At 39.0% G+C, this 22,808-nt stretch overlaps 1 protein-coding gene and 1 non-coding gene across 2 annotated transcripts; both read right to left on the reverse strand.

Annotated features, from left to right (window-relative positions):
* Window positions 1-2,058: 2,058 nt before the first annotated feature.
* LOC112855194 (olfactory receptor 11G2-like) lies at window positions 2,059-3,021 on the reverse strand. The gene has a single exon (XM_025918743.2). It carries the CDS (start codon window positions 3,019-3,021, stop codon window positions 2,059-2,061), a length of 963 nt encoding a protein of 320 aa, XP_025774528.1.
* Window positions 3,022-10,710: 7,689 nt separating this feature from the next.
* Window positions 10,711-10,817, reverse strand: LOC112856529 (U6 spliceosomal RNA). The gene has a single exon (XR_003223103.1). It is a non-coding gene; the product is annotated as a U6 spliceosomal RNA (small nuclear RNA).
* Between the last annotated feature and the right edge of the window lie 11,991 nt (window positions 10,818-22,808).

Below are 22,808 nucleotides of genomic sequence, written 5' to 3' on the forward strand. Positions count from 1 at the left end.
TCAACACAGGCAAGAATTCAGGGGCTACAGTTCCAAGAAGGGAAAGACAAGGAAATGAGTTCCACATTCACCTTGGGTGCTTTCTCTTGAGTATGTTCGACAATTCACTGGATGGGGGTACTATGGGGAAATGGAGAGATGTGGGAAAGAATGAGGGGAAGGAAGAATAAAGTCTCAGCAGAAAGCAGTAGTTTCACTGAACTGAGAAGATAAAGGATTTGGTGTTTGTGGCTGCTAAAGAAACTGGAGTTTGAGAAACAAATCCTGGAGAGAGGAGGACCACAGAGAAGTGAGACTCAACATATGATGCAGTATCCCTTCAAGACATTTTTTTCTTTAATTTCTAAGCCATTAACATGCAAATCGGTTTTCAAGAAATCTAGCAGAAAGCAAAACTGGGAGTCTGAGAGAGCTGAGCAGAAGTTTCAGGAGCACGGGGTTCCAGGAGTACAGAAATAGGAAACCAGGGCCCACTAAAGTGGAGGGGTCCAGGCTTGCAGATGAGACTCAGGCTCTGTTCATGGAGTAAGAGTCAATTCCGGGAATAAAGGCAAAACTGGCCTAGGCTATTTTTGTACTTAAATATAGTCCTTAAATGAGATCAAAGTGATCTGCCTCTACTTTCTCTACTGCTACAAGAAAACTTAACTTTTGTGGATTTACTGTACCCATTGTCTTCACGGTTTTTGAAGTATAATGTTCAGCATTCAGTTAAAAAAACCTGCATGCTAAGAAACAGGATAAATGATTAAGAACCAAGTGAAGCAGTAAGCAACAGACACATGCTTACAAGCGCTTGAGGTTTTTGGTTAATACTAGGATGAACAATTACTGGAATAAACTAGTTTTTTTTTTTGATGTTAAACATCACTAATCATCAGGGAAATGTAAATCAAAACCATAATGATATATATCACCTCACACCTGTCAGAATGGCTAAAATAAAAAACACAAGAAACAAGTATTGGCTGAGGAAATGGAGAAAAAAGAACCCTTGTGCACTGTTGGTGGGAATGTAAATTTGTGCAGCGACTGTGGAAAACAATATGGAGGTTCCTCAAAAAATTAAAAATAGAAGTACCATATGATCCAGTAATTCCACTACTGGATATTTAACCAGGGAAAACAAAAACACTAACTTGATATACACATCCCTGTTTATTGCACCATTATTTACAACAACTAAGACATGGGAGTAACCTAAGTGTAAATCAATAGATGAATGGATAAGGAAAATATTCACAATGGAATATTACACAACCACAAAAAGGAGGAGATCTTGTCATTTGATTCAACATGGATGGACCTGGAGGTTTCTTTGCTAACTGAAATAAGTCAGAGAAAGACAAATACCATATAATTCCACTCAAAAATGGTATTTTAAAAATGAACAAGCAAACATAAAGCAGAATTAGACTTATAAATACAGAGAACAAACTGATGGTTGCAGGGGTGGAGGGGGATGGGGGTTGGGAAAGATGGGTGAAGAAGAGAGAAAGATACAGACTTCCAGTAATGGAATGAGTAAATCACAGGAATAAAAAGCAGAGCATAAGGAATACAATCAATGATATAGTAACAGTGATTTAATGAGACAGATGGTAGCTATACTTGTGAACATAGCATAGTGTATAAGCTTGTCAATCTGCTAAATTATATGCCTGAAATTAATATAATATTGTGTCAAATACACTCAAATTTTTAAAAAAAAATTTTTTTAACATTTATTTATTTTTGAGACAGAGAGAGACAGAGCATGAACGAGGGAGGGGCAGAGAGAGAGGGAGACACAGAATCAGAAGCAGGCTCCAGGCTCTGAGCCATCAGCCCAGAGCCTGATGCCGGGCTCGAACTCACGGACCGTGAGATCGTGACCCCAGCCGAAGTCGGACGCTTGACCGACTGAGCCACCCAGGCGCCCCTCAAATTTTTTTTAAAAACTAGTTTTTTTTTTTTTTACCTGAAAATAAGTTAAATACAATTTTTGTAAATGTTTGTAAGTAAGTTAAATATAATATTGGGCTGTAATTTCCCAAGAGCCTTTTTGATGAACACTTTTTATATTTCCAGAAATTTCTGCAGGGCATTTTTCATATCTTTGTTCCTAAGACTGTATATCACTGGATTAAGGAATGGGGTCACAACAGAATAAAACAGGGTCACAATCTTCTGTGTTCCAGCTTCATGCTCAGATGTTGGGCTCCCATACATGACCAGTACTGAGCCATAGAACAGTGAAACCACGGCCAGATGAGACCCACAGGTGGAGAAAGCCTTTCTTTTCCCAGATGCTGAAGGGACTTTCAACACTGCTTTTAGGACCAGAGCATAGGATCCCATGATGAAGAGAAACGGAATAACGAGAGGCAGAGGACTTAAAGTGGAGAAGATAATCTCTACCACAGGAGCTTTTTTGCAGGTGAGTGTTAGAAGAGGACCTGGATCACAGAGGAAGTGGTCAATTATCCTGGATCCACAGAAGGACATTTGTGAGATGATGATGATGGGAATCAAGAACCAGAGGAAACCAAATACCCAGCAGCTTACCACAAGATTGGTGCAGAGACGTCCAGTCATAACGGTTGGATAGTGTAGAGGCCGGCAGATGGCAAGGTACCGATCAAATGCCATAATGGCCAAGAAGAAGCATTCTGTAGAACCCAAGGAGAAGAAAAAGTAGAACTGGAGAAAGCACCCAGAGAAGGAGATGACCTTGGTGTCAGAGAGGAAGTTGGCTAACATGTTGGGGACAGTGGAGGTGACATACCAGATCTCTAGGAAGGAGAAGTTGGCGAGCAAGATGTACATGGGGGTGTGGAGTCTCTGATCCCAGCGCACAGCACAGATGATGGACCCATTGCCCATGAGGGTCAGGAGGTAGACAACAGAGAAGAGCACAAAGAGGAGGATCTGCCCCTCCCTGGAGCAAGGGAAGCCCAGGAGGATGAAGCCAGTGATGGTGCTGGAGGTGTTGAGAGTATTTGAGATTTTCATGTGTCTGGAAGCTGTGAAAAAAACCATCAAATTATTGAATGCCTGTAAAGACACATGAGGCCCCAGATTATATTTAAACAATTTTGGGAAAGAAAATAAAGACATGTATGTTAATAGTTACGTTTTCTCTTTGAAATTGAAATAATTGACCTGGGTTGCTTTTTATTCTCATTCACATTTTCACTGTGGAATCAAGAAAACTTTGGTTAGGATTGATAAGGTCTTGAAGGAGAGTGTTTTAGAGGTGTTTTAAGGTTATATTAGACCTTATGCTTAATAGAGTTTCTATCTACCTACTTACCTACCTACATATCCTTTCAAAAATGGAATTTTTCCATTTTTAAAGGAGGTGACATCATTGCAGTTGTGGCAGAAACTGAGTCAAACTCGTTAGTTATGTTACACAAACTCAGAACTTTTTGAATGACTTCTTTTACATGACTTGAAACTGGCCTTATTTAAAACTAAATGATTAACTTATTAATTTAATAATATATGCCAATTTCATGTGTAAAACAGTCAAGCCAACTGGAGGGAATTAATCTTAGTTTCTGTTGTGTTAAAACAACAATTGTAGTCATCCAGTTGACCAAGGTGAAAGAATTGTTAATGGCCCATGTTGAAACAAGTCTGTGCTTACCTGAAAAAGAGATACGAATTTGCCTACTCTACAGTTATAGATAGAATTCTATTCCAGCAGTGCAAGTTATGGATGTTACTGATAATATGGAATTCTAAATAGCAGTGGATTTGTAGGGGATGCAGAGCTAAAATTTTACTCCATCTCCTAGAAACTACTGGGGAGCATCTCAAGACAGAGTGGCTTTTAAAGGATGAATATACACATAATGCCTTTCTTTTATTCTAAATGAGTAAGAGTACTTTTGTTGAACAATCATGCCTCAGGACTTAGAATCACTTCGAATCCTCTGTAAATAAGTATATAAATGAGCAACATAAAGAAAGTTGTGTCCCTCACTGCTTCTTTTTTAGTGTTAAATCCATATTTTGCTTTTTGAAATTTGGCAAGAGACCCAGGGAGCCTAATAATTTCTTACTAGGAGTAGTCAAGTTCTGGGAAATCTGTAGGGTCAAGAGTAAAAGGTGGCGCAGCCAGCTGACACCCCATCTCAAGAATTAGGTGTGGACACTTAAAGTGTTGTGTTGGAAGAAGAATGCAATTGTGTTGGGTGGTGATGAGACTGGGGAGTTATAACACAATAAATATTCTTTTAAAACACTTCTGCATCATTTTAAACTCAGGACCCCTTGATTCCAATGCCATGGGGGATTCTTGGAGCCGATAAGATCTCTACAGATCTGCTTCTATTTAATGTATATAAACTAGTATAGGGCTTAATGGACCCTGCTTTTGGTGGGGTGAAAGTAGGCTAGATTCTGGTATCCGCACTATGAACTTTAACTTTCTGGAAGTCTTTTCCTTTTCTGCTTTTTTTTTTTTTAAAACCCACTAACATGTTTTCTTTTTTTAATTTTTTTAAATGTTTATTTATTTTTGAAAGAGACAGAGACATAATGTGAGTGGGTTAGGGGCAGAGAGAGAGGGAGACACAGAATCCGAAGCAGGCTCCAGGCTCCAAGCTGTCAGCACAGAGCCTGTCGCGGGGCTCGAACTCAGGAGCTGTGAGATCATGACCTGAGCTGAAGTCAGACGCTCAACCAACTGAGCCACCCAGGTGCCCCTCTGCTTTTTTTTTTAATATGAAATTTATTGTCAAATTGGTTTCCATACAATACCCAGTGCTCATCCCAACAGGTGCCCTCCTCAATACCCATCACCCACCCACCCCTCCCTCCCACCCCCCATAAACCCTCAGTTTGTTCTCACTTTTTAGGAGTCTCTTATGTTTTGGCTCCCTCCCTCTCTAACCATTTTTTTTCCTTCCCCTCCCCCATGGTCTTCTGTTAAGTTTCTCAGGATCCACATAGGAGTGAAAACATATGGAATCTGTTCTTCTCTGTATGACTTATTTCACTTAGCATCACACTCTCCAGTTCCATCCACGTTGCTACAAGTGGCCATATTTCATTCTTTCTCATTGCAATGTAGTACTCCATTGTGTATATAAACCACAATTTCTTTATCCATTCATCAGTTGATGGATAATTAGGCTCTTTCCATAATTTGGCTATTGTTGAGAGTGCTGCTATAAACATTGGGGTACAAGTGCTTCTATGCATCAGTACTCCTGTATCCCTTGGGTAAATTCCTAGCAGTGCTACTGCTGGGTCATAGTGTAGATCTATTTTTAATTTTTGGAGGAACCTCCACACTGTTTTCCAGAGTGACTGTACCAGTTTGCACTCCCACCAACAGTGCAAGGGGGTTCCCGTTTCTCCACATCCTCTCCAGCATCTATAGTCTCCTGTTTTGTTCATTTTAGCCATTCTGACTGGCATGAGGTGACATCTGAGTATGGTTTTGATTTGTATTTCCCTGATGAGGAGTGATGTTGAGCATCTTTTCATGTGCCTGTTGGCCATCTGGATGTCTTCTTTAGAGAAGTGTCTATTCATGTTTTCTGCCCATTTCTTCACTGGATTATTTGTTTTTCATGTGTGGAGTTTGGTGAGCTCTTTATACATTTTGGATACTAGCCCTTTGTCTGATGTGTCATTTGCAAATATCTTTTCCCATTCCATCGGTTGCCTTTTAGTTGTGTTGATTGTTTCCTTTGCTGTGCAGAAGCTTTTTATCTTCACCAGGTCCCAATAGTTCATTTTTGCTTCTAATTCTCTTGCCTTTGGGGATGTGTCAAGTAAGAAATTGCTACAGCTGAGGTCAGAGAGGTTTTTCCCTGCTTTCTCCTCTAGGGTTTTGATGGTTTCCTGTCTCACATTCAGGTCTTTTATCCATTTTGAGTTTATTTTTGTGAATGGTGTGAGAAAGTGGTCTAGTTTCATCCTTCTGCATGTTGCTGTCCAGTCCTCCCAGCACCATTTGTTAAAGAGACTGTCTTGTTTCCATTGGATATTCTTTCCTGCTTTGTCAAAGATGAGTTGGCCATACTTTTGTGGGTCTAGTTCTGAGGTTTCTATTCTCTTCCATTGGTCTATGTGTCTGTTTTTGTGCCAATACCATGCTGTCTTGATGATGACAGCTTTGTAGTAGAAGTTAAAGTCTGGGATTGTGATGCCTCCTGCTTTGGTCTTCTTCAAAATTACTTGCGCTCATCAGGGCCTTTTGTGGTTCCATACAAATTTTAGGATTGCTTGTTCTAGCTTCGAGAAGAATGCTGGTGCAATTTTGATTGGGATTGCATTGAATGTGTAGATAGCTTTGGGTAGTATTGACATTTTAACAATCTTTATTCTTCCAGTCCATGAGCATGGAATGTTTTTCCATTTCTTTATATCTTCTTCAATTTCCTTCATAAGCTTTCTATAGTTTTCAGCATCTGCTTTTAAACTTAGTTGTTTAGGGGCCCAATAAATTTCTGAGACCACATATTTATCTTTTATAAAAGGGAGTCGGAAGCAGACAACTGAAGTGTTTAATGGGGTGCCTGGGTGGCTCAGTTGGTTGAGCGGCCAACTTGGCTCAGGTCATGATCTTGCAGTTTGTGAGTTCGAGCCCCGCATCAGGCTCTGTGCCAACAGCTTGGAGTCTGGAGCCTGCTTCGGAATCTGTGTCTCCTTCCCTCTCTGCCCGCCCCCCGCTTGTGCTCTGTCTCTGTCTCTCAAAAATAAATAAATAAATGTAAAAAATTTTTTTTAAAAAGAAGTGGTTAACATTTTTAAAAAGTTGTTCTGTACCAGCTCCACTCGTGGTTAAGGACATTAAGCATTTAGCCTTTTTTGCAGTATACCTGGAAGTGTGTTTTCAGTTATATGGAGTCACATGAGCCCGCTGATTGCTCAAAAATAAAAACAAAGACACACAGGAAGCATTCTGCTATGTGTAAAGGTCCTTGGTGGATTCTGAAAAATATTAAGTCCAAAAGTCTAGGACCAATGCAGAGCAAGGTAACTTAATTATGATCAACTAAAAACAAATGTTACTAATAATTATTTTTGACCAGGGCTGATTTGCTAGTATTTATGAAATTTCATTTTAGGAGTAAGCTTCTGCTCAACAATCTAATAATTGGCCCCTTGAATTAAATGTTTAAGAACTCTTTTTTTTTTTCCCCTGATAGAACTTACTTCAGTGTAGTATTTCCCCCCTTTCTTTTACCCTCATGTCTAATTATCAGCAATTTCTGTTCATTTTTCTCCAAAATAAGTCTCAGCTCCACCCACTTCTCTGTATTTCAAGCTGTCTTTTCTCCGCTGGACCACTGTGATGCTGTCCTAACTGCTTCTGGCTTCCACCATTGCCCTCTACAACCTCCTATCCATGCCACAGCCAGAATGACTATTGGAAAAAGGGAAATCCTATCAGTCCTTTTTCTTGCACACAGACTTCAATTAACTTCCCAAAGCACTTAGAATAAAATGAAAATCTCCAAACTAGGGTCTTTGATTTGCCCCTCTTAATATCCCCAACCTCATCTTGTGATACTGTTAACCAAACACACACATATATACACATTTTCTCTGTCTCTTATACTCACATGCCCACACACATATACATACACTCTGTTGGGAAAAGGAGGCACACACATACTTCACTAACATAAAGACTTCAAATATAAAATAGGGTTCCACAAGCAGATGGGTTACAGGGTGTACATTATCCCCTGTGCTGATCTCCCTGGGAGATACACATCTTTGGATTATACCCACCCTAGTCATCATTTCAGTAGAGAGGGACCCATTTCTATAATGATTTAAACTGAGGGTCAGCAAGCTTTTTCTTAAAAATTTTGGCTTGAAGGCCATATAGTCTCTATCACAACTACTCCCCTTTGCTGTTATGTGAACGCAGCCACAGACAATACCTAAATGAACACATGTGGCTGTGTTTCAATAAAATGTTATTTATGTCCACTGAAACTTGAGTTTCATATAACTTGCATGTGTTGCAGTATTATTCATATATTGATTTTCAAATTTAAGTTAAAAATGTAAAAATTCTTAGTTCAGTGGCCATACAAACATAGGCAGCTGGCTAGGTTTGGTCCATTGGTCACAGTTTGCTGACTCTTGCTCTATGTATATTTATAGGGACAGGAAGGCAAGAACCATCCATTTGACTGTGGAACAGTGGTAACTTGGTCCAACAATAATGACTTTATAAGAAAAAGAGAGGACCTATAGTGGTCAGCAGTTGCAATCAACCTCTTCTACTGAGCTAACAGACCTGTTTGGCCAGCTTTCAGCTAAATTATTAAATGAGTTTACAAAGCCATCAGGATTCGCCTTTTTCTCTCTGTCTCTACACACATACATACATGTATATACACACAATTTGCATGTGCACATGATAGTTCAGAAATAGAATATTGGCCTTCTTCTAGTTAATAGAAGCAACAAAATACTTTCCTGACTCATGGTTTTCGTCCTTCAAGTTCACTCTTTATCCTAAGTGCCCAGCACAGTCTGAAGAAAATAGTATTTTGTAAATATCTGTCAAAAAAAGATTACCTATACTGTACAGAGAATATAGATAGATGATAGATAAACATTTACCGGCCACTTCATTTGAACTTCAAAAAAGTTGTGAGATGAAATTTTAGGAAATGAAATGTACAAGAAAGGCTCCAACTGACCTGAGACTACTAGAGCATTAGTTCAGACTTGAGAGGAATTCCTTCCAAAGGAAGCAATGTGAGATGGAATATTCTGGGTAGTAGAACATGTTCCACTCCAAACCCAGAGGTTTCAGTCTGACTGCTAAAGATAGTTATGGTCCCACAGCTCTGGATGTTGAAGTAGGAGAGATTGGGATGAAAATTCTAAATTTGGCATCACAACAAAGTTGCTTAGTGGCTATAGTGGAGGTTTGTTTGTTTTTGTAAGCTTTATTTTCTTTATATGAAAGGGGAGCAACAGCATATGATTTTTAATCACTTTTTAGTATAAAATGCTTACTCCTATTCCAAGTACAGGACTAATACACATGCTATAAAGACTTTAATAGATCTAGAGGTGATATTTTAGTTACATTTATGTCTCAGATAAAACATCAGTTGGATAGATTTTTGCTCATACATGAAGCCAAAAGATCCAGGCCAACTACCTTTCAGGGCATTCTCTGACTTTGAGAGTCTGACAAAGCTGCCCTGGAAAACAAGAAGGGATGAAAAATGATTCTCTATGTGCCATCATCATTTCATGCTTGACTTAACTAAATTGACAGTGGGTGAAAAAAAAGATATTTCTTTTTTTTAAGTTTATTTATTTATTTTGAGAGAGAGAGACAGAAAGTACATGCATGTGCTTGAGAGCAGGGGAGGGGCAGAGAGAGAGGGAGAGAGAGAATTCTAAGCAGGTTCCACACTGCTTGCACAGAGCCCTGACATGGTGCTTGATCACACAAGCTGGGAGATCATGACCTGAACCAAAATCAAGAATTGGATGCATAACCCATTGAGCCACCCAAGTGCCCCCCTCCAAAAGATAAATCTAACAAGACTGTATTGTTACCCGCCTTTTATTACTTGGCTCCTCTGTACAGAGAGCGGCAGTGGTGTTTACCTGGCATGAGGCTTTGGTCAGTGGCAGAAGTTTTCTCCAGACTGTTTTAGAAAGTGATGTGTCGGACATAGTGCACATATGAATACACTGCTGCTGAAGTTATGTTACATATTCAGGATGCTTGGACTGAATCAATTGATGAGCCAAACAAAATAAACTACACTCTCACTTCTATTATATTTTGGAAAGATTGGATAGACCCAATCTAGGACAGCCAGGTCTTGAGATATAATGTGTAAGATGAGAGAAAGATGTTTCTCTGATATTTTACTTTTTTCCTAAAGCAGGTCTAAGAAGGCACAATGACATGAAAGGGTTATTGGTCTGCTCTCATAACATCACATCCATCTACTTCATTTGGTTTGGACATATTGTCACACCTGTGTCATTTCTGCAAAACCCTTGAAAATAAGGACAATGTTCTCATTTATGAGAAGTAATAGGCAGCTAAGCATAGTAGAAAAGCAAACAACTTGAAGTAATGAGCCTAGGGTTTGAATTACACATCATACTTTACCAACTGTGGAAACTTTCTCAGATCAATTATATAAACTATTTCCTGGTTTGTTCATCTGTAAAATGAGCTGAGTAACACTTTCACCAAATGGTTGAATGAGAGAACCTGTGGAAGAATCTTATCTACCTCCTGACACACAAAAATGCTTAGGAATTGTTAGCTCTAGAATATGTACCTGAAGCAAAGTAAAGGGGAGACTTATTTAGGGGGTAGTACCTTTTCTAGCTTTTCTAGCTCTTTTATGTTTATTTTCTCCTCCAAGCACGATTTCATTCCTTTCAAGGGGACAAAAGGGCAATCCAAACCTGAAGTTTTCTCTTATGGTGTCTGATCTTCCTGCAGAGGAGAGGTGGTCTCTTCCACAAAACCATCAAGGAGTGAAAGTGTAGAAATAGGATGATCTCTTGGTGTTTGCCAGGGGTTGGAGGGATTATAAGCAGAGCCTCCAGGGAGTGAGCCCTACTCCATGAGAATCACCTTTCTACTTCTAGAAGAAGAATGGTATCAGGAGACTGTTCTGTGCTAGTTCTTTTCTTCCCATGGGGCCTGCTTTCTCTGGAGACCCTGATGCCTTCTGCCTTTGTATTCCAATTAGCAAAAATATGGAACGCTTCACGAATTTGCGTGTCATCCTTGCTCAGGAGCCATGCTAATCTTCTCTGTATCGTTCCAATTTTAGTATATGTGCTGCCGAAGTGAGCACTCTGCCTTTGTATTCCAGTAGAGTAGAAAATATTACCTTTTCCAGCCACAAACTTCTCAGGGATGACAAGAGGTCTAGTCAATCTCCAAACTACTTGGAGCACCTGCCAGCTGCCCAAGGGAAAGTCTATCAAAGTAACATGGGGTATGGTGGCTGTATGAAGGAAGCCACTCACTGGGCCTCTGCTGAGTGTTGTCAATCATGGGTTTTAGGGGCAGAGCCTCTTCTGATTTTCCAGAAATGAGAGATGGGGGAAAGTGTGATGAGATCTCAGGCATAGAGGGCTGCGCAGTTACAGCAGGAATCAATCTTCTTGGCTCCTACCTAGTTTCTTCATAGATCTTTCCCTTTCTTGTTTATGGTTGGGCTCTGTGAGCCTCAAGCAGCTGAGTCTCAGGGCACAGTTTCCAGGTCCAAGAGAGGCCAGAGCAGGGCAGTTCATAGTTCCACTCCAGCAGGTGCACCTAGGAGTTGGGCTTTATGCCTTCCTCATCTCTGATGGGGTGCAGCTCTTTTAGCACAACTCATTCTCTCTCCCTGTTTCCAACTGTGGAAGGAGTTTCATCTTAAAGACTTTTTAGGGGCACCTGGGTGGTTCAGTCAGTTAAGCCTCTGACTTCATCTCAGGTCATGCTCTTGTGGTCCACGGGTTCAAGCCCTGTGTCAGGCTCTGTGCTGACAGCTCAGAGCCTGGAACCTGCTTTGGATCTGTGTCTCCCTCTCTCTCTGCCCCTCCCCTGCTTGTACTCTCTTTCTCTCTCTCAAAATAGATAAACATTAAAAAATTAAAAAAAAAGACTTAGTTCATTTCATTTCCATGTTTGAACAGCTTTGATGTTTCTCTCAGTCCACAACACAGGATTCAAAATTGGCAAATCAGGACACCTGCTGTTCAGTTTGAGCCCATCATTATTATTACTATTATTGTTGTTATATTCCTTTTCCTCACCATTTCCTACAGATGTCCTTGTGTCATGGCCACATCAATCTACTTAGGCACTCAATGGAAGATCATATATTTTCATGGAGTGAATAATTTTATCCTCTGAAAAGGAGACAGAAGCATTGCATTAACGACTAGCAGTAGGGGAGTTAAGCCCTGTGGGGTGAGGGACACAGAGAGATTAATTTACTCATGCAGATGAAGAGAACTAATTTATTGAAATGTCCTCTTTATATTCCTTTTCTTTTTTTGTTAGCCTCTCCTCTAATTGTTCCCCTCAGCCCAGATATTTTCTCACAGAATTCTTGGAGGTGGTATGAGTATAATGTAATGGAGATCATTGGTTTCTTGTCCATATTGTCTCCATATTTCCTCCTTTTTTTCACTTCAGCATAACTGCCAACATCCACATTTATTTCCCAATTTTTTTTTCTTGACTGGGAAACCAGCTTTGCCTGCCCATTCTTTATTCTTCCAGGCCGGAAATTCTATAGTTAATGACCTCTGCACTCACCAGAAGCCCTCAACTATAGACAGATGACAGTTGGGGCGTCAATATTCCAGCTTCCTCGATCATATAGTGGGATAACTCTGGGATGTCTACTTGGCTACTCTGGGGTTCTCCAGAGGGATTATCTCATTACCCACAGTGGTAGCTGGCTTGACAATGTACCTTTTGTTGGAATACTTCCCTTCCTTGTTTCACTTTTCCCTGTCAATGTTCCCTTCATTACCCAAATGAGCTACCTGCACTGGAATCCTTGTCTCAGGATTTACTTCTGGAGAGACCAACAAAGACATAGGGGCAGGTACATTATAGCCCTATTACCATTTGTAGCAATGTTTGATGAACAAATTTGTTTCAGGTTTCAAACAACCCAGTCAAACATTTTTTCCAAATAAACTTTTGACAACTTAAATGCTATGAGATGGGTGCTATTTTTTTATGTTTTCTTTAAAACTATTATGTACTTTGGAAAGGTGAATTATGAAATTCTGCTCTTCAAATTCACCTATAAATATGTAATCTACACTTGTTCTCCAGATGACTCACTCTACAACTTTTTTTGGAGAAAGAGCAAACCACTTTTGCCTTACCTAATTCTGTCATCTTCTTTTCACTGGTCATAGTAGCTGGACAAGATTAGATTATGGGCATGTTTTGTTTTTCTTTTTTTTTCTTTCCTTTTTAAAAATTTATTTATTTTTTTGGGGAGAGTGCAAACAGTGGAAGGGCAGAGAGGAAGGACAGAGAATCTGAAGCAGGCTCTGTGCTCTCAGACTGACAGCAGTGAGACCAATGTGGGGCTCCATCTCACCAACTGCGAGATCATGACTTGAGCCAAGTCAGACGCTCAACTGATTAAGCCACCCAGATGTCCTGTTTTTTGTTTCTCTTTATGCTAATTATGAAACTAAACTAGCATAGGCACTCAGCATTCACCAATAAACTTTGGTAAAAATTAAAAAAAATTTTTTTGAGTTGTAGAAGTTCTTTATATATTTTGGGTTTTAACCTCTTGTCAAATGTATGGTTTGCAAATACTTTGCCATTCTGCAGGTCGCTTTTCATTTTGTTTGTTTCTTTTGCTGTGCAGAATTTTTAGTTTGATGTAGTATCACTTAGTTTTTGCTTTTGTTGCATGTACTTTTGTTGTCATATCCAAAAAATTATTGCTCAGACCAGAAACTCCCCTGTAGTAGGAAGCTTTACCCTTATGGTTACTTCTAGGAGTTTTCCAGTTTTAGGTCTTATATCTAAGTCTTTAATCTATTTGAGTTGATTTTGTGTATGGTGTGAGATATAGTTCTAATTTCATTCTTTTGCACGTGGATATCCAGTTTTCTCACACCATTTATTGACACTATCCTTTCTCCATTTGGTATTCTTAGTCCTATTCCAAAGATTAGTTGAGCTTATATGCATAGGCTTATTAGATGTGTCTTCTTTCAACTTTTTAAACTCACTACCATATTTTGAAGCTTGCTACCAAGTTGGATCATACTAATTGTTTATTTTATCATCTGCTGGCTAAGCTGGAGAGTAGCATGCTTTACTTTCTTTCCCAAAGTAGTTACTTACATAGTCAAAACAGAACATGTGTTCACATCCTCCTTGGCACACAGTTTCCTTCAGAGTATTACTACAATATGAATATTCCAGGTTCTTATCCAGTTGATTGTGTTAGTTTCTTATTGATGCTATAACAAATGCCACAAATTTAGTGGCTAAAAACAATGCAACCATATTACCTTAGAGTTCATAGGTTTAGAGATTAGGGCATGAATATCTTTGGAATGTCATTATTCTGCCTACTACACTGGTCCAGGGAAGTGCAGATATAGACCCAGTTCTTGTAATCTGCCCAATCCATGGCAGGCTCAGGTAAGGCTGGTTTCAGGAGAGGACTCTGGCTTATCTTTCTTGGCATTATAATGCCTTCCCAGCCAAACTCCCCAGAAAGCGATATGATGGGCATATGAAGATCCAGAGTGGGCTGGAAGGCTCCAGAAATTGTCCCAGTGTGTCTTGTTTAGGATTTTGCCATCTGCATTTTCTGAGGAGCTATCAGAGAAAAGAAAGTTACTATATTCTCTGTAGTATGAGAGAGATCAAGCTGAGTGAGACTCTCAGCCTTTTCTTTTCTCTATCAATTTTTAAATAGACATTTTCCTAATCTTCCTGCTTTCCTGCTCCCCATGAATTTATTGCCATGGATTAACTCTCTGGATTTAATTCTGAAAAAATTAATGAATGACATATATTCTGACATTATTAAATTTTTTTTTCAACGTTTATTTATTTTTCGGACAGAGAGAGACAGAGCATGAACGGGCGAGGGGCAGAGAGAGAGGGAGACACAGAATCAGAAACAGGCTCCAGGCTCTGAGCCATCAGCCCAGAGCCCGACGCGGGGCTCGAACTCACAGGACTGCGAGATCGTGACCCGGCTGAAGTCGGACGCTTAACCGACTGCGCCACCCAGGCGCCCCTATTCTGACATTATAAATACAATTTTTATCACAAAGAATTAGGTGAACAGTATAGTTATTGAGATTTCATAATGGGTGAATAAACATAAGATATATCAGTCCTTTAAACCTAGGAATCATTGAGCCAAGTTTACTATTTTATTAATAAAATAACATACTTAATTATAATTTGAAATTCCTCTTGATATACTCTGTACTTAATGTAGGTAGTTAGAAAAAGCAAAAATGAAAAGAAGAAAAAAATCAAGTATACTTTTACTAGAGACACACGATATCATTGGTATATTTATTCCAATATTTAGTTTTCCCAAGGATTAGATTTTTTATTTCCTTCTTTTTTTTCCCCACAGAGGATTAACAGTGTGTTTTCAATATTATATCCATTTACTTAAAGTTCTAATTAGCCATTTACAAGTCCTAAACATTAAGTAAGCATTTTAAATGATTTTAAACTTTTAACACTGAGAATGTTTTCCATATTTGATATTGTTTGTAACTAAGTTATGACAAAATGGCAGTATGTGAGGGTATGTGCTTTGGCTAAGATGACTTGGGTTTGAATTAACCTGTCGTTATTATAAGTTTGCTTTTGGGCAATTATATTCTTATCCATATCTTAGTCTCCTCTCTGTAAAATGAGTATAATAGTGCCTACTTCATTAGGACTAAAAAAGATAATGCCTTTAAAGTGTTTAGCAGTGGTTCATATATAATCAGCTATCATAATGAAGCAGCAGAGATGGATAGAACTGAAGTGCAGGGGTTCAAATCCTGGCTCTAAACTCACTAACATTCCTGACCAAGTCACTGAAACAACTTGCCCTCCTTTCCTCATGTGTAAAATGGAAGTAACAACAGTGACCACCCCATAATATTATTGTGAGGTTTAACTGAGCTAATACCTAGAACAATGCCAGACACACAGCAAGTACCCAGTAAATGTTAGCTGTTATTGTGTTTAAAGGCTTATTAAGAGTTGTTTCTTCAATTTCTTTGTGTCTTCTTCAATTTCCTTCATAAATTTTCTATAGTTTTCAGCATACAGATCTTTTACCTCTTTGGTTAGGTTTGTTCCTAGGTATTTTATGGTTCTTGGTGCAATTGTAAATGCGATCAGTTTCTTGATTTATCTTTCTGTTGTTTCATTATTGGTGTATAGTAATGCAACTGATTTCTGTACATTGATTTTGTACCCTGCAACTGTGCTGAATTCATGTACCAGTTCTAGCAGCCTTTTGGTTGAGTCTTTTGGGTTTTCCGTGTAGAGTATTATGTCTACATATGAAAGTGAATGTTTGACTTCTTTGCCAATTTTGATGCCCTTTACTTCATTTTGTTGTCTTATTGCTGATGCTAGAACTTCCAATACTGTGTTAAACAACAGTTGTTGTTTGAACAACAGTCCCTGTTGTGTTTCTGATCTCAGCAGGAAAGCTCTCAGTTTTTCCCCAGTGAGGATAATATTAGCCGTGGGCTTTTCATATATGGCTTTTATGATGCTTAGGTGTGTTCCTTCTATTACAACTTTCTTTAGAGTTTTTATTAAGAAAGGATGCTGTATTTATCAAATGCTTTTTCTGCATCTATTGACAGAATCATATGGTTCTTATCCTTTCTTTTATTAATGTGATGTATCACATTGATTTCTTACACCATACACAAGAGTAAACTCAAAATGGATGAAAGACCTAAATGTGAGACAGGAAACCATCAAAATCCTAGAGGAGAGAACAGGCAACAACCTCTTTGACCTCAGCTGCAGCAGTTTCTTGCTTGACACATCCCCAAAGGCAAGGGAATTAAAAGCAAAAATGAACTATTGGGACCTCATCAAGATAAAAAGCTGCACTGCCAAGGAAATAATCAACAAAACTAAAAGGCAACCAAGGAATGGGAAAAGATATTTGCAAATGACATATCAGATAAAGGGTTAATATCCAAAATCTATAAAGAACTTACCAAACTCAACACCCAAAAAACAAGTAATCCAGTGAAGAAATGGGCAAAAGACATGAATAGACACTTTTCCAAAGAAGACATCCAGATGGCCAACAGACACATGAAAACATGCTCAACATCACTCACCATCAGGGAAATACAAATCAAAATACCACCTCACACCAGTTAGAGTGGCTAAAATGAACAACTCAGGAAAGTACAGTTGCTGGTGAGGATGTAGAGAAATGGCAACCCTCTTGCACTGCAAACTGGTACAGCTGCTGTGGAAAACAGTGTGGAGGTTCCTCAAAAAATTAAAAATAGAACTTCCCTACGACCCCAGCAATAGCACTACTAGGAATTTATGCTCCTGTATCCTTTGTATAAGGGTACATGTACCCCAATGTTTATGGCAGCTCTTTCAACAATAGCCAGATTATGGAAAGAACCTAAATGTCCATCAACTGATGAATGGATAAAGAAGATGTGGTTTATATACACAATGGAATACTACTTGGCATTGAGAAAGAATGAAATCATGCCATTTGCCGCAATGTGGATGCATGGAACTGGAGTGTATTATGTTAAGTGAAATAAGTCAGTCAGAGAAAGACAGATATCATATGTTTTCACTAATATGTGGAAATTGAGAAACTTAACAGAAGACTATGGGGGAAGGGAAGGGGAAAAATAGTTACAAACAGAGAGGGATGAAGGCAAACCATAAGAGACTCTTAAATACAGAGAGCAAACTGAGGGTTGATGGGGGATAGGGGAGAGGGGAAAATGAGTGTGGGCATTAAGGATAGCACTTGTTGGGATGAGCACTGTTATTGTATGTAAGTGATGAACCATGGGAATCTACCCCCAAAACCAAGGGCATACTGTACACACTGTATGTTAGCCAACTTGACAATACATTATATTAAAAAATCACAATAAAATAAAATAAAACCTGCATGCATATGTTAAAAAAAAGGAGTTGTTTCTTTGGGAACAAGTTGTTTCTTTGGGATTGACACCTAGACTTAATGGATCAAAGAGTATGTTCATCAAAAAGTATAATAGTCCTTCCTCGGGGAGGAAGAACAAAATATTTATTTTTCAAAGATAATAACTTTCATGTCATTATTTCTTTTAGGACATTCCTCCTTCCATCTGATGTTCTTTTTCATTATGTCTTACACTATGAGGTGGCTCACATACTTCACCAACATGGTGCCAGGTGTATCCACCAAGGTCCTCTTGGGGAACACAAGTTCATTCAGAGGGTTCAGCTGAAGAGACTCTAACTAAGAGACTTTTTATAGACACATAGAGTTAAGAGAATCAAGAATGGATAGTGAGGTACTCAGAGACTAGTAGCACTGAGAAACTATCATTACACAACACCTGAAAAGATCAAGAGAGGAAATAGTGTTCAGGAGCCCCCATGAGAGCTGGAGCTGTCAAGCAGGTGTCCTCTGAGAGAAGCTGCAGTCATAGAGAGATGCAGCCATTGCTAGCACCAAGTAGTGAACACAGAAGAAATGTACTGTTCAGGGTGAGCCAGAATGTTTGTGGGTCCCAGGGCACAAGTACAAGTGGACACTCACATACTAATATTTAAAAGTTAAATATTTAAAAGTTAAATCTAAATATTTAAAAGTTAAAAATCAAACTAACAAACTGTTCTGTAAAATATATCATATGCTTCTACATTTTCAGGTGTACTTTGTATGGACTTAGACTATTAGGTTCAAATTTGAATTCTCAGATTCCTGGGAGTTTCATGCAGAATGGTGGTGTGGAGAGAGCTGACCTCTGACTCCTGACCCCGGCTTGTGGCTTACTCCTTTCTCTTCTTACCCTTGAATTTGTTCCACAATGTGAGGGGCCTTCATACTCACAGGAGGACATATAGCTTGTATATCCAGGCTCTGTCCACATCCTTCAAATTGGCTCCAGTTGTCACCTGTATGATCTAGGAATGTACACAGAGTCTGCCATTCAGAAGATAGACTAAGGGAAGAGGTTCACACAGGCCCTGGAAGTGGACTTGGGGCCATTAGAGCAAGGAATTCCGGAGTCCTACATACTCAGGGCTTGATCTAGAAAGGGAGAGGGTGTAGGCTGTCTGTGGGAACGTCTTGTTGGTTCCACAGCCACCTCACCATTAGAGAATTGGAAGTGGCCAGAGTGGGGCACTCTAAAGCACAGGAATAATCGCCATTTGCCTGGGTATATAGGCTGTGTTGAAGCTAACTTATCTCTCTTCCTTGCCTCTGATCTCCTGATAGTGTTTCCCATTGGCTGAATTTAGCTGGAAGCCATATACCAATAGAGCTTGTAGGATGTAGTGTCCATGGTGGACAATAGAGAAGAGCACAAAGAGGAGGATCCAAATCTCAGGGCAAGAGAAGTCAGTCAGAGTGTTGGCACTTTGGAGGTGTTATAAATGTTCATGTATCTATTAAATGTAAAAAGACCAGCAGTTAGTGAATGTCAATGGAATGACCTAGGGTACCACTTCTGTCATCCCATTTACATCAAGTTAGGGGGTGGGACAGGTTCTAACTCCTACCTCTTTTGAGTATTGTAGTGGGGAATAGCATTTCACTCCCTGATTCTTTATCTTCTCCCTTTAAAGTATTGATGAACAGGCTCTATGTATACTGACTGTTAAGTTGGAGCTGACATGTGACATGGGTCCTTGCTCAGGTCCTTGCCATAGATCATGTCAGTGTCACTCACTGACTGTGGGTGTCCACTCAGGGGAAATAGAGTCAGATTTGCTGGCTGTACAAATACAATACAAAGGAGTTTTGGAATTAGTTGGTTTAGATGTTTCTGATATGATGGCTAAGTGATGTGAGATTGACTGACTACCATTTTTTTTGCAGGGTCTGCAATAGTTTCCTTATTAAATTTTTTATCTTAATTGATTGACTTGATAATTTAGTTCCTTGCAACTCAGAATAGGGCTAACCATCTCTCTGGCTAAACTGGATATGGTCTTTGTGTTGGGAATTATAGCATTAGTTCAGAAAAGGCATATCAAACCCTACTCACAGCCTCAATAGAAGATATCCTTATCTTCTGTATATCACTTATCTCTTACCAATGATTAACAGTTATATAAAATATAAGCTTATGTTTCTAAAACTTCTTAATCTTTTATTTTTTAAGTTTATTTATTTTGAGAGAGGGAGCAAACATGGTAGGGGCAGAGAGAGAGGGGAGAGAGGGGAGAGAGAGAATCCCAAACAGGCTCCGCACTGTCAGCACAGAGTCCAATGTGGGGCTCAAACTCACGAACTGCAAGATCATGACCTGAGCCTAAACCAAGAGTTGGACACTTAACTGATTGAGCTACCCAGAAGTCCCTCTCTTCTTAGTCTTATTGAATTATGAATTAAGGGTTAACCATAAAACTGTCTGGTGTAACTCCCCATCCCCTTCTCACCCTAATGCAAAACTATGCAATAATCATCATAAAAATAATTGATGTTTGCCTGGGACTGAACAGTAATTTGAACGATTTATAGGGCTTTCAAAGATTATATTTGATTTTACCTTTACATACAAGGGGACTGAGACTTAAAGGATTTTAGTTACTTTCTGCCATTGCACAACTAGTAAGTGGAAAAACTAAAGTTCATGGGAAGGTCATGAAGTCATGGGGAGGTCATGGAGTTTGGATCCATTGTTCTATGAGGCTATGTTGATGAATTGTTGGGGGTAATGATTACATTCTCATTTCCTGCACATTCACACAGTATACGGATGAAAATTCAGTCCAATACCATTTATTTCTTCACTACTTTGCTTACTTCTGCTTCATTTCCCTGACACTACTGAACGCTGCTGGCTCTCTGTCATGGCCAATGACTCATACCTGAACATCCATTGCACTATCCCATTATCATGACCCAGGGGCTCTGACAATTCTGGTGTATCTGTATTTATTCATTGGTGTCCTTATATACTTAATCCTCATTTTCTTCTTTTCCTAACATTACTGAGCACTTTCTGTGTGACATGAACCCACTGATACTCTGTTTTTTACCTCCATACACATCACTGAATATATATTTCATTCCCCGAGTCCCACAACTGGGAGTTTAGTTAAAATGTAGACATAGATCTTTCATTCATTTTGAGTTTATTTTTGTGTATGGTGTAAGAAAGTGGCCAATTTTCAGTCTTCTGGATGTTTCTGTCCAGTTTTCCCAACACCATTTGTTGAAGAGACTGTCTTTCTTCTATTGGCTGCTCTTTCCTGGTTTGTCAAAGATTAGTTGACTATACACTTGTGGGTCTATTTATGGGTTTTCTATTGTGTTCCATTGATCTATGTGTCTGTTTTTTGCCAGTACTATACTGTCTTGATGACTACAGCTTTGTCATATAGCTTGAAGTCTGGAATTATGATGCCTCCAGCTTTGGTTTTCTTTTCAGGATTGCTTTGGCTATTTGGGGTCTTTTCTGGTTCCATACTTATTTTAGGATTGTTTATTCTAGCACTGTGAACAATGTTGTGGTATTTTGATAGGGATTACATTAAATGTGTATTTGCTTTGGCTAGTATAGACATTTTAACAATGTCAGTTCTACCAATCCATGAGCATGAAATGTATTTCCATTTCTTTGTGTCCTCTTAAGTTTCTTTCATAAGTTTTCTATAGTTTTCAGAGTATAGACGTTTTACCTCTTTAGATTTATTCCTAGATAGCTTATGGTTTTTGGTGCAGTTGTAAATGGGATTGACTCCTTGATATTTTTTTTCTGCTGCTTTGTTATTGGTGTATAGATATGCAATGGATTTCTGTTCATTGATTTTATATCCTGTGACTTTGCTGAATTCATGTATTAGTTCTAGAAATTTTTGGTGGAGTCTTTTGGGTTTCCTACATAGAGGATCATGTCATCTGTGAATAGTGAAAATTTGACTTCTTCTTTGCTGATTTGGATGCCTTTTATTTCATTTTATTGTCTGATTGCTGAGGCTAAGACTTCCAGTACTATATTAAATAATAATGGTGAGGTGGACATCCTTGTCTTATTCTTGATCTTATGGGAAAAGCTATCAGTTTTTCCCTATTGAAGATATTAGCCATGGGCCTTGCATATATGGCCTTTATGATGTTGAGGTATGTTCCATCTATCCCAACTTTGTTGAGGATTTTTATCAAGATTGGATGCTGTATTTTGTTAAATGCTTTTTTCTGCATCTATTGACAGGATCCTATGATTCTTACCCTTTCTTTTTATTAATGTGGTGTATTACATTGATTGACATGCAAATATTGAACCAACCCTTCAACCCAGGAATAAATCCCACTTGATCATGGTGAATAATTCTTTTAATGTACTGTTGAATTTGATTTAACAGTATCTTGTTGAGAATTTTTACATCCAGGTTCATCAAGGACATTAGCATTTAATTCTCCTTTTTAGTGGGGTCTTTGGTTTTGGAATCAAGGTTGATGGTATTGTAGAATGAATCTGGAAGCTTTCCTTAGATTTCTCTTTTTTGGAACAGTTTGAGAAGAATAGGTATTATTTCTTCTTTAAATGTCTGATAGAGTCCCCCTGGGAAGCCATCTGGCCCAGGCTCTTGTTGTTGGGAGATTTTTGATTACTGATTCAATTTCTTTGCTGGTTATCGGTCTGTTCAGATTTTCTATTTCTTTCTGTTTCAGTTTTGGTAGTACACGAGTTTCTAGGAATTTTTCCATTTCTTCCAGATTGCCCAATGTGTTGGCATATAATTTTTCATAGTATTCTCTTATAATTGTTTATATTTCTGGGGTGTTGGTTGTGATCTCTCTTCTTTCATTTGTGATTTTGTCTATTTGGGCTCTATCTCTCTCTCTCTTTTTTTAAATGTTTATTTTTATTTCATTTTTGAGAGAGATAGAGAGAGAGAGAGAGAGAGAGAGAGAGAGAGAGAATGAGTGAGAGAACACATGTGGGGGGGTGGGGCAGAGAGAGAGAGAGGGGGAAACACAGAATTGGAAGCAGGCTCCAGGCTCAGCTGTCGGCACAGAGCCTGATGTGGGGCTCAAACCCACAAACTGTGAGATCATGACCTGAGCTGAAGTCGGATGCTTAACCAAATGAGCTGCCCAGGC

This window comes from Puma concolor, chromosome B3 (genome assembly GCF_028749965.1).
Source record: "Puma concolor isolate L17-30 chromosome B3, mPumCon1.1.hap2, whole genome shotgun sequence".
NCBI classification, from domain to species: Eukaryota; Metazoa; Chordata; class Mammalia; order Carnivora; family Felidae; genus Puma; species Puma concolor.

Bases quoted from the DNA above. Each gene is read 5' to 3' on its own strand.
- LOC112855194 (XM_025918743.2), bottom strand. From the start codon at position 3,021: ATGGTTTTTTTCACAGCTTCCAGACACATGAAAATCTCAAATACTCTC.